We start from the raw sequence: 15,565 nt of genomic DNA on the forward strand, positions 1-15,565 counted from the left end.
ATCTTTCAGCCTTCCATTTGAAAATGGAAAACAACAACAAACTGTGATCTACCCCAACAGGAAAAAGGTCACCAGAGAGAACAAATAAAAGGGTTATTTACATGTGAATGTACTGAGATGTGTTTTACAATCAAATACACTCTTGAACTTCATTAAATGCCTTCTCCCCTGCTTCATAAATATGGGCAAAAGAGACATCCCCTACTGAGAAAATAATCCCAGCACATAATGATCATAACGAATATAAATAAAGCCACTTTTCTTCCGAAAACCTCCAGGCCCCATATAAAAATGCACTTGTATTTCCACCATTGTGAAATGAATCTGACTGTTGGAGAGCAAGCCTGTGGTATCGCAGGTCGCTCCCAGGGCTGAAGAGGAAAGAGGAATGCGGATCTCATCTGTGAGGTCGCTCTCTACAAAATAACAGAATCTTAAGTGGTTACCATCCTTTGTTGCTGGGACTGTTTCCGAAGACATTAGAAAAGGCTTAGATATCAGCCTTGGAATTAAGATGGAGAATTGACAACAGGTTTTATGAAATAACCAAAAGACTCACCAAGATGGCTTTGGGGCCATGTCCCTGACCACAGTTCTGGGCTTCAGGTCTGGATTATATTCTTCCTGGTATGGTAACCAGCCCAGGGGCTCTGCCCTGAGAGCCCTGAAAGAGTCTAAACTGTCACCCTTGGAGATGCCTCGGTACAGGTCTGGTATTATTTATTTGTTTTATCAACATCTCTTGCAAAGCTTTAGAATTCACAAAGTAGATTCTAGAAAATCAAAGTTGGCAAGAGTCGCTAAAGCTTTGGAAGAATGAAATGTTGTTGCCTTCATATACTAAAGACATTCAGTGGCTAAGAACAGATAAAATTCATATTGTAACAAATATAAGTGAGTATATTAGGGCTTTGTGTGAACATTAAGTAAAGCCGACTTTGCTGCCACTGTCTGCATTACTGTCAGAGCCTCACTACAGGCATCAAGGAACCACACCACAGGACCTCGGGGAAGCAAAGGAAAGGGGAGGAGGGTGAACTGAGATGCTCAAAGCCCAGATCACAATGAGAAAATGGCAGATTTGGTGGCACTTGCTGCCATGGGAGTAACATTGCTGTGTGGCCACTGAGTAAGAGCTGGAAGAGGCCGCAGAACTCACCCTAGCCTCCTGGAAGTGGAGGTGACCAGGGCACGGAAGAGCTCCTCTCTCAGGGGAATCTGAAACCCACACCAGGGGCAATGAGAAGCCCATTCGGTGGGAAACAGAGACTTTCCCCTGGCACAGAGGGTTGGGTGGGTGCAGCTTACATTCAGCCAGGAAAAGAACATGGGCTTATGAGAGGATGTAAACATCCAAACATACCCACCCTGAACACATACCGCTGACCTATTAGGGACCACAGGAAGGAAGTACAACACCATAGAGCCTCTCCTGGGCTGCAGTGTGCCTCCTCCCATTCCCAAAACTCACATGCTGAAGTCTTAACCCCTAGTACCTCACATTGAGAGTGTATTTGCAAACAGTCTTTAAAGAGGTAACTGAGTTAAAACAAGGTCACTAAGGTGAGCCCTAATGCAATGTGACTGGTGTCCTTAAAAAAGAAAAAACGTAAACACTGATGGGTACAGAGGAAAGACCATGTGAAGACACAGGGAGAAGACGGCCATCTACAAGCCAAGGAGGGAGGCCTCAGAAGAAACTGACCCCTGCCACAACCCTTGACGTCTGGCCTCAGAAGTGTGAGAAAATAAATTTTTTTTTTTTTTTTTTGAGACAGAGTTTCACTCTTGTTACCCAGGCTGGAGTGCAATGGCGCGATCTCGGCTCACCGCAACCTCCGCCTCCTGGGCTCAGGCAATTCTCCTGCCTCAACCTCCTGAGTAGCTGGGATTACAGGCACGCACCACCATGCCCAGCTAATTTTTTGTATTTTTAGTAGAGACGGGGTTTCACCATGTTGACCGGGATGGTCTCGATCTCTTGACCTCGTGATCCACCTGCCTCGGCCTCCCAAAGTGCTGGGATTACAGGCTTGAGCCACCGCGCCCGGCCCCAATTTCTGTTTTTTAAGCCACCCAGTCAGTGGCACTTTGTTATGGCAGCCCTGGCAGACTAAGTCCTGACAGGTCGCTGGTTAACTAACTACACAATGAACTGACTGTTAAAACAAATGTTCTGAGATCTGTAATGTTAGGATGGCAGCAGAAATCCTGACACACCCTGTAGATGCTCCAGTCCTATTTGGAATCCACATTAAAAGAAGAATTAAGTAAAACAGAAGAGAATCCAGAAAGATAAAGTGGAACCTTAGGAAGAGAGGTGACAAGACCTGGGACGATTTAATAGAGAAAAGATAAAACTGAACATGGAGCCATTGTTTTTTAGCTCTGGCACAAGGAGTGGGTTCCAGGTGTTTCCCAGCCCAAGAGATCAGGGAATCTGAGGTAAGCAGCAAATGTGAGTTCAAGGAAGAGAAATTCAAGTAAGACATAAAGAGACACTTCCTGACAGCAGGAGTGATTTAAAAAAATTTTTTTAAGGCAATATTGCTGTGTTTTATGTGGAGACATTACAAAAACTGTATTTTGAAGGGCCTTTTATATGTATAATGAGCAACCGTCCTCCTAGATGACTTGGTGACAAGGGGCTAGTTATTCTTTTGAATGCCCACAACTCTATTACGTAAAATTAAATCTCTCCCTGCCAAGGAGCACAAGTTCTACAGAGACTTTGTAAGGTGGGCCCTGGGTATATAATGAGATTTCCAAATCGGAACCTTGCAGGAGGCTTTTAAAACAGAGATTCACGCTGCCCAGATCTCACCGGCCTACATGAGGAACAAAAGTTTTGTTTTTTGCTTGTTTTTATTTTTTTATTTTAACTATTACATGTGGCGATGCCAGTACAGCTGTGGAAATGCAAACTGTGCCCTATTTTGCCTTATGCATCATCAAGAAAATTGCCAGCTCAAGCTTGATTCCAAAATCTTTATTGGGCGACGCAGCTAACAAAAGCCACAGCTTGATTTGCAAACGCCAGGCAGGGACAGTGCTGCGGCCAACTGGAAAAAAATATTGTTTTGAACCATTTTATTGTCACTGAAGGAAAATATTCATAAACTGCCAGGCATATGGAACATCTCGATGTGTATTCAATAAGTTTTTTTTTCAGCATTTAAGGGGATCTTACATCTCATTCAGTACAATCTCCTTCACATGCAGAAAGCCCTTTGTAAGTGTAATGACTGTTTCTTTATGAATTCTTCCAATATTCTGGGAACTTGCTACTTCCACACTAAGTCCTCCATTAAATAAAAAAAAATATATTCTTCTACTAGCTTTTCCTTGTGCATGGACAAAATTTGCATTCTTAGAACTTGTTCCCATTGGTCCCAGTTTACTCTCAACGTTTAGTATATAAAAACCAAAGTTTACAAGTGTGTAATAGGTTATACATGCAAAATACGTAGCTATGAGGACATATACAAAATATTCAGGTAAAATGCAAATTGATTGTACATAGTTAAACATTTTAGATTCCAGGGAAACTTCTTTTTTAAATTTTTTTTAAGGTAGGCCCTAGCATTTTATTTAGATCTTCATTAAACTGTTGGAATTGAGAACAGGCATACTTAGTAAACCTCCAAAAATAGATCCTGAAAGGCACTTTCTCCTCAGGGCAAGCGGTCATAGAATAAGCACATAAACAAGCTGGCTTCTCTGCACCACACCAGCCAAGTCAGCTTTCTCCACGGTCGGCCACACCAGCTCTACGCCCATTTCTGTTAACACCAGCCAGACCTCCAGGGAAATTTTTGATAAGGCTGAGATGATGAAGGACAGTAAGCTAATCACCATGTGTATTAGGAGCTAGAGAGAAGAGGGCCTCTGGATTCATTTAAGCATGTTGAGTCTTGACATTATTCTGCTTGAAAGGGTTGAGGTTGGTGTGAAATTGCAAGTTTTCACAGCTGGCAGGGAAAGATCAGATCTTGAGAGTTTGAGAATAAGCAGTTTATTTTGGAGGTGCTTCTAGGATGCAGCAGTAAGAGAGTGAGGAAAGAGACAGGGAAGGAAAGACAACCAATAAAATGTGTGTTATCCATGGATACATAGAGGGAAACAACATACACTGCGGCCTTTTGAGGGTGGAGGGTGGGAGGAGGGAGAGGATCAGCAAAAATAACTAATGGGTACTGGGCTTAATATCTGGGTGATGAAACAATCTGTACAACAAACCCACATGACACACGTTTTCCTATGTAACAAACCTTCACATATACTGCTGAACTTAGAAGTTATAAAACAACACCACCACGTGTTATCACCCAGATTACCATTATGGACAGCTGAAACTTAATCCCTTAGGGGAACTCTGGAAGAGCGGCCAATACTCATGTCTCTGAGTCCTCCCACCTGAGGAGTGAGGGAGCCGGGATATTTATACTCTCACCCAAGTCAGTTGTGTGTAAATAAATGCTTTCACAGCTGGTAGGAAAAGGCCTAACTAGTAATGTCTTGGTCTCATTTCCCTCAGAAGCAAACCTTGAGTTAAAAATTCAATAACAGCCATTTATTTGGATGTCGATGGAGAAAGCACCAGCAGGGAAGCAGGGATGTGACACTGGAAAGCAGAGTCTGTTCCTTGAGTGATAATTTCCTGACACTTCCAGCCTGACCCCTGCACAGGTCAAAGTGGCCTTTCACAGTTCTAAAAGAGCCTGCAGACACAGAGGTGAAGATTCCAGGAGTTGTATGGAGCACACACATACAAAATAAAAGTCTGAGGAATATGGGCAGGTCACTGACGACTCACTGAAGTGATCATTCATTAAATAACTTACTAAAGAAAAAAAAAACTGGCTGGGCATGGTGGCTTATGCCTGTAATCCCAGTACTTTAGGAAGCCAAGGTGGGCGGATCACCTGAGGCCAGGAGTTCAAGACTGGCCTGGTCAATGTGGTGAAACCCCATCTCTACTAAAAATACAAAAAAAAAAAAAAAAAAATAGCAGGATGTGGTGGCATATGCCTGTAATCTCAGCCACTGGGGAGGCTGAGGCAGGAGAATCACTTGAACCAGGAGACAGAGGTTGCAGTGAGCTGAGATTGCACCACTGTACTCCAGCCTGGGTGACAGAGAGAGACTTCATCTCAAAAAATAATAATTTTTTTTAAATTAAAATAAAGTGAAAAAACTGATCACTTATCTTGTGTAGCAGACCTGTCATTGGAGTTTTCTGTCAAATCCATCCAAGATAAAAAGTTACCTTGCCAAGACTATCATCTTGCACAAAAGCAGAAAGAGGCCGGGTCTGCCTTCTGCGTCAGGCACTGATGAGCATTAAAAGCTTGGATGAGGCTGGGCGTGGTGGTTCACGCCTGTAATCCCAGCACTTTGGGAGGCTGAGGTGGGCGGATCATGAGGTCAAGAGATCGAGACCATCCTGGCCAACATGGCGAAACCCCGTCTCTACTAAAAAAACAAAAAAATTAGCTGGGCGTGGTGGCATGCACCTGTAGTCCCAGCTACTTGGGAGGCTGAGGCAGGAGAACTGCTTGAACCCGGGAGGCGGAGGTTGCAGTGAGCCAAGGTGGTGCCACTGTACTCCAGCCTGGCCCCTGGCCAAGGAGCAAGACTCTGTCTCGAAAAAAAAAAAAAATGCTTGGATGAGCTTGAGCAGGTATAAAATGGAGAGAACCTCACTTTCCCTAGCTCTCCTACATCAAGTTATAAGGATAAAATGAGATTATATATATATATATATATATATATATATATATATATATATATCCTTTGAAATGGAAAAAGCACTAAATGAAATACAAGATATGAGGCATAGTGATGTGTGCTCATCTGAAACAAGAATTTTACTTCATATTTTAGAGAAATTATATTTCCTTTAACTTGAGACTTTCATCAGGAAGAGAAGTAACAGATCACAGTACATTTAGAATCTTCTCGAGCCTCATTCTTTGTTGTTGAAAGGAAGATGGCAGCAAAATGTGTTGATGACTCTTTTCTTAGATATAATGAGCTGTTGATGATTTGTGACTCAATCCCTGGAAGTTATCTGGAAGTCTACAACGCCAGCTCCCTGGTGAAAATTTCATAAAGAATCAGCTTTGTGTCAATGAACATAAAGCTGATTTTCAAAAATAAACAAGGCACAGAGATAAGTTTTCCTATTTCCTTTACTTACCATCTATTTACTTACCAACCAGTTGACCTAGGGTCAACTGATTTTATGTAAAAATATTAAAGGAGGTAGAGAAAAGCAGGACTTCTTTTAGTGCACATATCTTTGTGGGCTCTTGCTAGATAGAGATATACTAGCTTATGTGTGTTTTTAAGTCCAGGGTTCAGTTTAAATTTTGAATTTCATTGCCCCATAAAGTTTCTAAGGAATTTTACATTCATTCCATGTAGGAAACATTAGTAGCATCAAAGCCACTCAGGAACACACTGGAAGGGACTTTTCAACGTGTTCTTTATTATAACAGTCACAGCGGGAAAAGTATTTTAAAATGTTCAGGACTTACTTTGTGTTTGGCGCTGAGCTAAGCACAACACATACATTCTAACATTTAATCTTCCCCTCAATTCCTTGGGCTAGATACTATTTTTATCTCCATTTTATGTATGAGAATATTGAGCCATAAAAAGGCTATTTAGAGCCAGGCGCAGTGGCTCACGCCTGTAATCCCAGCACTTTGGGAGGTCGAGGCAGGTGAATCACCTGAGGTCAGGAGTTCAAGACCAACCTGGCCAACATGGCAAAATCCTGTCTCTACTAAAAATACAAAAGTTAGCTGGGTGTGGTGGCAGTTGCCTGTAATCCCAGCTACTCCGGATGCTGAGACAGGAGAATCACTCGAACCCTGGAGGCAGAGGTTGCAGTAAGCCATGACCCGAGATCACACCATTGCACTCCAGCCTGGGTGACAAGAGTTAAAACTCCACTTCAAAATAAATAAATAAATAAATAAATAAATAAATAAATAAATAAAAGTCTATTTAGTGCCACTTTCAAAGAAAAATTGAAGCATTGGAAAGTCACAGTGACAACTTATGGTTCCAGACTATCTCACACTGATAAGTTCCTTCAGAACACTCCCATGATAGCTGTTCTCTGAGAAGCATACCAGGCAAGGCTTCATTATTAAACAAGAACCTCAAATCTCTTTGGGAAGGGCATTGTTATCATCAGCACAAAGGGAAACACCTCTCTATGTGTGGCTTTGCAAGTTCTCTGTGATAACTGTGCACTAAGTTTGTGCATTCAAGGGATAAGCTCAGCTGAGCTGCCGCCTTCTGTTGTCTAGATTGACAAGTTCTTTGCCACCACCCAAGGGCTCCTTTTCCCATTTCTGAACAATCTTGGTATAATCTTTCAGACAGGAGAAAGCATAGGAATTTGAAATACCCTTATTTTACCCTAGGAAGATTCAGGTTGGTGGAAGGCTGACACAAAGAAATAAAAATTGCTAACGGTGATGATCAACATTTATTGAGCGCTGAGTTTACTGTGCAAAGCACTCTACATGGCTTATCTTAGTGAAACTTCACAACCCCCCTGTGTGGGAGGTATTATTATTATGCTTATTTTACAAATGAAGAAACCCAGCTTTGGAAAAGTGAATTGATGTACCCACGGTAACTTGCCTGCCTGCATCTGTCCTCCGTAAGAACCCAAACAAGTAACTGCAAAGAAACCCACGGATAGAGTTAAGACCTCATTAAAGTAAAACATCTAAGTTTGAGATTACCTACTTGCATGTGGTGAAAATCTTCATACAGACAATATTTTAAAATTGATTATATTATTTCATATAGCAATGGATAGAGTAAGACCTCATTAAAGTAAAACATCAAAGTTTGAGATTACCTAGTTGCATGTGCTGAAAATCTTGATACAGATAATATTTTTAAATTGATATTATTTCATATAGCTAGAAATAACTTAAGCAAGTTAAAAATGACTTGCAACAGACCTACCCACATAATGATTTGTCAAAGACATAAACACAGAAGCACTGAACGTTGGGATTCAAACCTAAAAACATAAAATTTCCTGAGTTCTTGATTTGAAAAATTCACTTGATATATTTGGCTTTGTGTGTGTGTGTGTGTGTGTGTGTGTGTGTGTGTGTGTGTAAAATCCTGAAACACTAGTAATTATTTCGCCGTAACTTATATCTACGCTAGCAATGAACATTCAAGAAGTGAGCATTCAAGATGTGGGAACTCTAAAGCCCCAAGTCCACTATTATGTCTAACTCCACCTCTGCACTGTGACTATCTATGCTTGTGGCTATTTGCACAACGATGTAATGAACCATGGGAACTATCCCTTAAGAAGGACTGGGGAAGGAAATATAAAGTACCCTATCTAGTTCTATCACTTAGCAAAGGGAGCAATGTGTATAAAGCAAACATTTAATTCCCCAGTGTGTCCCTATGATAGCCACTGTACCTTGACTTCCTCGGACACTTAGCTCTTGAGGTGATTCCAGAACATCATCAGGATGTGGGAAACAGAGTCCGTGGAAAGGGCCCAAGTCAAAGCACTCGTGCAGAAGCTGCATGTTCACTCTTGAGCACACACTCATGAACCCAACAGCTGCGCCTTCCACCTGAAATATCCAAAACACCTCATTATTCTTTTTTTTTTGAGACAGAGTCTCATTCTGTCCCCCAGGCTGGAGTGCAGTGACACAATCTCAGCTCACTGCAACCTCCACCTCCTGGGTTCAAGTGATTCTCCTGCCCCTGCCTCCCAAGTAGCTGCGACCATAGGCACCTGTTACTACGCCTGGCTAATTTTTGCATTTTTAATAGAGATGGGGTTTCACCATGTTGGCCAGGCTGATCACGAACTCCTGACCTCAAGTGATCCACCCGCCTTGGCCTCCCAAAGTGCTGGGATTACAGGCGTGAGCCACCACACCCAGCCCAAAACACCTCATTATTCTATCAAAGCTCAGAGCCCTCAGCATGTGGTCAGTTGGTGGTTTGGCAGGAACCTTGAGATTTAAGGAAAGAATAAGTGTCTTACTTAAGTACATAAAACATGCCCAAAAAATGTCGCAATAAGTGGCCACTGGGGACACACCTAGTGGTACCTAAGTAACAGGGAAATTGCCAGAGTTCTTGACCTCTCAACATTGGAACTTGACACTTGCCCTCTTTGCTCAGACCATGCCCGTGCCTGCTCCACATCCTCTGCCATTTGGTATCTTGTGTTTGTACCCCACCATGAGACTGGTAATCCTGTCATTTTCTTTCCTTCTGCCATGTACAGTTCTCAGGAACATAGGTCATTATTCCAGTGCCCATCTGATCAGCCCCCAGTACAGAGAAAGTTCATGGTCCCTGGCTCCTTGTCAGGTAGAAACTCTTCAATTTGTGTTGAACTCACTTATTTATTAACTGGATAGTCTGATGGGGAGGAGATATGAGGGAAGGAGATTTGGTAGAAAATGTTTGAGTTATGTAAACTTGAGTCAGGCCAGGCTGGTTCACCAGGTGGGTCTGATCTGCAAATGTCTAACCTCCCAGCATCCTGAGATGCCTGGTTCTGAAGTTCTTGCAGTCGTCCCCATGACTTTTGGTCTTTGATAAGGAAAACACAGGCAAGAAGATGAGTAACTAGCTGATCTGAACCCTGGTGCCTGATTGGCACCAAAACATTAGAAACTAACAACAGACTTTAATTCGATCACATTCCACACTGAGAGATGGCTGTGACTGAAACTCATTATTTCCCTTAAGTAATTCTGTATTTCATTGTTTTCTGCAAGGAAAGTATTTAAAACTTAAAAAGAGAGAGAAGATAGATAGTCCTTTAAATCCCACATGAATAATTCCTGTTGATTATTAAGTAGATTTTAAGCATATTCTGGTTGACTGATTACACTCTGATAGCTCTTATCAGAAACCAGCATTTACTGGATTCTACCTCTCAAGTGTTCAGACCTTCTTAGATAGTCATTGCATTCAGAAAGTAGCAGAACTCAATAGTCACTCTATTCCCAAGAATGCAGCATCTTTCCATAAACACCCAGTCAGAGAAAACAGTTAATGCTTTTGCCTCCTAAAATAGAGAATCAGGCTATAATAATACTCAGTTTTATAAATGACACCCCAAAAATTAGATATCAAACTACTATTTGTTCTCAAATATGTCTCCTAGTTAAAAATCATTTGTTCTCAAACATGTTTGCAAAATAAAAGTGAGACTTCTTCTATTTTCCCTTCAATACTGAAGTACAAGGGGAATTTTTAAAAACGAATTTTTCCATGTATATTCCTTTCTTTACAGGCCCCCTAAAATGATACTTGCTGCAAAAGCCTGGATTTACACAGCTGTTTTATAAAGCCACTGACACTTTAATAATAGTCCAAAATAAACATTTTAATTTTTTTCCCAAATAACAAGTGATTGTTTGTCTTGTTTGCACTCGTGAACAAAGGCTGCATAGCCCCAGTTGTCTGGCTTCTCTGTAATTTCAGGCCCAAGACTCAGCAGACGCTGATTAACCAATCCATCTACCATATGTGCAGAAAGAGATGGCCAGCCTCACTCTCGGCAGGGAAAATTGGCATCCATCTTGGTTCACATGGAGATGTCCCTCTAATCTACAGTCATGCTGGCGCAACAAAACTTCGATGGCCTGAAATACCTTTTGCTGGCTTCACAGCGAGCTGCATGTGCATGATAAGAATGTATTATTTATAAGACTGCTGTTAGTAATGAGCTATTACACTAATGGCTCATTGTGTTTGGAATTTGATTTCAAATGGCATGGATCACACATTCTGATGAAAATGAGAAAAACATGTTTTGCCATTAGGAACAAAGATTTAACGTTCTCCAATTCTACAACCTGTTATATTCCCATCATTCATCCAGGGTTGTAACAATTTACGAAAGTTCACAATTACAGATTAAAACAGAGCAAGGACATACTGTGAAAGTGTATGCTTTTTCCTTTGAGTTTCTTTCAAATAATCGATTTGAGAAACACTGTTCTTAAATATGAATTTGCAGGAGTATCCAAATGCATTCTTGTGTATACACTGAAAAACTAAACGGATTTAATAGACTTTTTAACTTGTACAACAGAAAGGCATCGATTGCTGGCTGCTGTCTATCTTCCTGATGACAGAAGTGCTTTCCACCACACGTGCCTTCCATTATCTTATACTGGAGAATAAAACTGAAAGTTTTGTTGATCTTGCTTGTCCTCTAAAGATCTACATCATGACACATAAGGTTTAGATTGCTACAAAACTATGTGTACAATAGCCTTGTCTTCACAAACAGGTCCATTTATAGAAATGTATGTATTTTCTCATTTATGCTTCCATACAAAAAGCCCTACAGCCACCCATCCCTTTTGGGTGACAATATTCCACTGTGAGGGTTTTGCCCTCACTGTGACCACTGCTGGCTCTGAGCCTCTCCTCCTGATGCCAAGTGCATGGCTGACCTGGCAGGCTCTCTCTGCCTGCAGGTCAGTGGTTCCTACTCGGACCACTGCTGCCCACACCCTGGATGATGCCAAAACAGACGCTCTGCCCATCTGTCACTAGGAACTGCCATTGGCCTCCAACTACCCTTCCCTAAAACCTCAGCTTGGAGTAAACACCAGATGTCAAGGTAAGCCAGGGTACAGTTATGACAAGGAACTTGTATTGAAGTGATGGCCCCAAACTCCCCCAAACTAGCTATCAAGCCAAAGAAAGTCCTGTAACTGAAAACCCTTTGAGTATAAGGGTTTCCCACAGGGCACAGCCTCACCCTCTGGCTTTCTGCATGCATGGCCTGGAACTGCCGTGGCTGTTTGGAAAGAGACAAGCTTGATAGACTTCTTTCTGTTTCCTCTGGTTGACAGTGGTTGCCTTAAAGTAAGGTGTGCCTGTTATGCCTAATCAGCATTTGGAGGGGAAAAGCCCAAATCTGTAGCATTTGCCGATTTCTGAGGTGTAAGCACTCTCATCGTGGCCAATGTCAAGTGAACGGCGTGATCTCACTAAACATGTAGCTGGGAGGGGATGCGCAGTGGCTAGCCATTATTTCTTATATCCACTGTATAGAGATCATAGACATTTAAGGAAAAAAAAAAAAAGCCTCAAGAGCATGGAGAATAGTTAAAAAAAAAAATGAAAGTGATGAATTTTGAGTATTTATTAACTTTGTTTTAATATAATTTATTATACTGTATGCTTCTATAATTTGATTTTTAATAATAGCTGTGTTTAACAAGCAGTTTGCAGAGTTCCTGAGGATTTAACAATCAGCCCTTGAGAGCCAGAGCAAGCAGGCTCCAGCACACCGTTGCCTAAAAGGTCCCTAGGGAGGCAGGAAAAACGGTAGCAACAGCATTGATCTTGAACCCCAAAAGGCTTCAGACATCAGATATGGCTCACTTCAGATTAGAGGTCCCCTCCCACATCCTGGCGCACAGTCTTGTTTCTGCCCTTCCATTTTAAGATCCAGGTCTGTGGTAGCCCCTCCACAGAACACAAAGCCTCTGATGCCTGAGGCAGCATGGCCTCTGGAAGGAGATGGGGCCCGATGCCCTCTGCCTCTTTCAAGACACCAAAGGATCCTGGCAGGGATGGAACTGTAGTTTTCAGCCTGCGGCTTTGCACTGATGTTTACACACATTGAAAGTGTGAAGCATATGGCAAGAGAGAGAAAGAACGTGGGGGAAGAGGTCACTGCAGCTTCTCTACAAAGCACCGACTTACTAGAACCTTCAAACCAAATAATTAAAATTTTCTAAAAACAAAGACCCTGATTAAACTGATGGGTAAAATTTGGTCATTCAAATCCTCATTAGAGTCTGCATGAATCATGTTACTTCTCAGCAGTTTCTGTCTAGTTGTGGAAAGACAAGCTTTCCAAAGGGCACTGCTGGGCCCCAAATGCTTCCAACCCTCCCTTCTATGGCTAGCTTGGCAGCCTGGGGCCAATGGCTAAATAAGAATACGTGAAGGTGGGTCTTTGAGAGACCACACCAAAACCTAAATATAAGAAAATTAAATTAACATTTTAAAAATAAAATAAAAATAAATAAAAATCCTTTCAATGTGGTACTTCAGAATCTAATTTTCAGGGCCAATTCTCACCTTCTAATACCCACATTGCTCTAAAGTCATCTCATTCTCATCATGTGTTTTTTCCTCATGTAGATGAGTGCTTCGCTACCTGGACTGCACATTGGAATCATCTGGAGAGATTCTTAAAAATCCAGATTAAGGTCAGGCATGGTGGCTCATGCCTGTAACCCCAGCACTTTAGGAGGCTGAGGCAGGAAGATGGCAGTTTGAACCAGCCTGGGCAACATAGTGAGACCCTGTCTGCTAAAAAATTTTTAAAAATACATGGATTGTGTCTCACCCCCAAAAGATTGATTTAATTGGCCTGACTGTACCCCTGCAACAGGAATTTTAAAAATTGATATAATTCACCTACCATAAAAACAACTCTTTAAGAAATACAATTCAGGCCTGGTATGGTGGCTCACACCTGTAATTCCAACACTTTGGGAAGCTGAGGTGGGCAGATCGCTTGAGGCCAGGAGTTCGAGATTAGCGTGGTGAACATAGCGAAACCCCAACTCTACTAAAAATACAAAAATTAGCCAGCGTGGTGGCACAGTAGCCTGTAATCCCAGCTACGTGGGAGGCTGAGGCACGAGAATTGCTTGAACCTGGGAGGCAGAGGTTGCAGTCAGCCAAGATGACACCACTGCACTGCAGCCTGGGCAACAGAGCGAGACTCTGTCTCGAAAAAAAAAAAAAAAGGAAGTACACAATTCAGTGGTTTTTAATATATTTGCAAAATTGTACATCCATCACCGCTATCTAATCCCAGAACATTTTAATCTCCCCAACAACCAATGACTATACACAACATTAGTCACTTCTCTTTCCCCTTTCCCTCCAGCCACTAATCTCCCTTCTATCTCTATAGACTTGTCTATTCTAGCCTTTAATATACATGCTATCATACAATATGTGGTCTTTATGACTTCTTTTCCTTGGCATTGTGTTTTCAAGGTTCAGACATGCTGTAGCATGTATCAGTGCTTCATTCTCTTTTATTTTCTGGTACTATTTCCTTGTATGGATATACCACATCTGGTTTATCCATTCAACAGTAGATAGACATCTGGGCTGTCTCCACTTTTTGACTATTATGAATAATGCTGCTATGAACATTTGTGTACAAGTATTTGTGTGAACAAGTGTTTTCAATTCTATGAGCGGAACAGCTGGGTCAAATGATCACTGTTATTTTTAACTTTTGGAGAAAATGCCAGACTTTTTTCCAAAATGATTACAGCATTTTATATTCCTACCAGCAATAAATGGAATGAATTTCTCCACATCCTTGCCAACATCTGCTATCATCTTGTTTTTTGGCTATAACCCTCCTAGTGGAGGTAAAGCGGTATCTTACTGTGGTTTCGATTTGCCTTTCCTTTATGAATAATGATGCCGAATGTCTTTTCATGTGCTTCTCAGCCATTTGTATCTTTTATTTATTGATTTTTTTGAGAAGTGTCTATTGAAATCATTTGTCCAAATTTTACATGGATTACTTTTCTATTGTTCTTAGAGGTCTTTGTATATATCCTGGATCCAGGTCGTTGGAATGGTATAGACAGTCTAACAGCCCCCCAGGTGATTTTCATATGTGCCAAGTTTGAGAACCACTGATATAGAACAAAGCCTCAAACTGCTCATGCTATCCAAATAAGAGAACTTTTCATTCTTTCAAGAAAAGTAATATTCTTTAATAGCTCTTACAGTCTTAACAAATAAATCGGGAATTAGAGGGTATGGGCTGTGTTTTGGGCCCAAGAGGCTGGGCTTTCTGATTTTTTTTTTAATTGTATTTTAGGTTTTGGGGTACATGTGATGAACATGCAAGATTGTTGCATAGGTACACACATGGCAGTGTGCTTTGCTGCCTTCCTTCCCCTCACCTGTATCTGTCATTTCTCCCCATGATATCTCTTCCCACCTCCCCACCCCCCCGCCCCTCCCCCATTTCCCCCCAACGGACCCCAGTGTGTAGTGCTCCCCTCCCTGTGTCCATGTGTTCTCATTGTTCAACACCCGCCTATGAGCGAGAATATATGGTGTTTGATTTTCTGCTCTTGTGTCAGTTTGCTGAGAATGATGGTTTCCAGGTTCATCCATGTCCCTACAAAGGACGTGAACTCATCGTTTTTGATGGCTGCATAATATTCCATGGTGTATATGTACCACATTTTCCCTATCCAGTCTATCATCGTTGGGCATTTGGGTTGGTTCCAGGTCTTTGCTATTGTAAACAGTGCTGCAATGAACATTCGTGTGCACGTGTCCTTGTAGTAGAATGATTTATAATCCTTTGGATATATACCCAGTAATGGGATTGCTGGGTCAAATGGGATTTCTATTTTTAGGTCCTTGAGGAATCGCCACACTGTCTTCCACAATGGTTGAATTAATTTACATTCCCACCAACAGTGTAAAAGTGTTCCTATTTCTCCACATCCTC

General features: G+C 41.7%; 1 protein-coding gene across 4 annotated transcripts in view; it reads right to left on the reverse strand.

The window, feature by feature from the left end:
• The window catches only part of CFAP61 (cilia and flagella associated protein 61), a 294,842-nt gene that overhangs the window by 237,961 nt on the left and 41,316 nt on the right, over positions 1-15,565 (reverse strand). For all 4 annotated transcript variants that reach the window (XM_010343722.3, XM_074406186.1, XM_074406187.1 and 1 more), the window contains one exon: positions 8,477-8,636. In XM_010343722.3, coding sequence (XP_010342024.3) covers positions 8,477-8,636 — 160 coding nt within the window. The remainder of the gene's footprint in view (positions 1-8,476; positions 8,637-15,565) is intronic.

Source organism: Saimiri boliviensis, chromosome 9 (genome assembly GCF_048565385.1).
Source record: "Saimiri boliviensis isolate mSaiBol1 chromosome 9, mSaiBol1.pri, whole genome shotgun sequence".
Lineage (NCBI taxonomy): Eukaryota > Metazoa > Chordata > Mammalia > Primates > Cebidae > Saimiri > Saimiri boliviensis.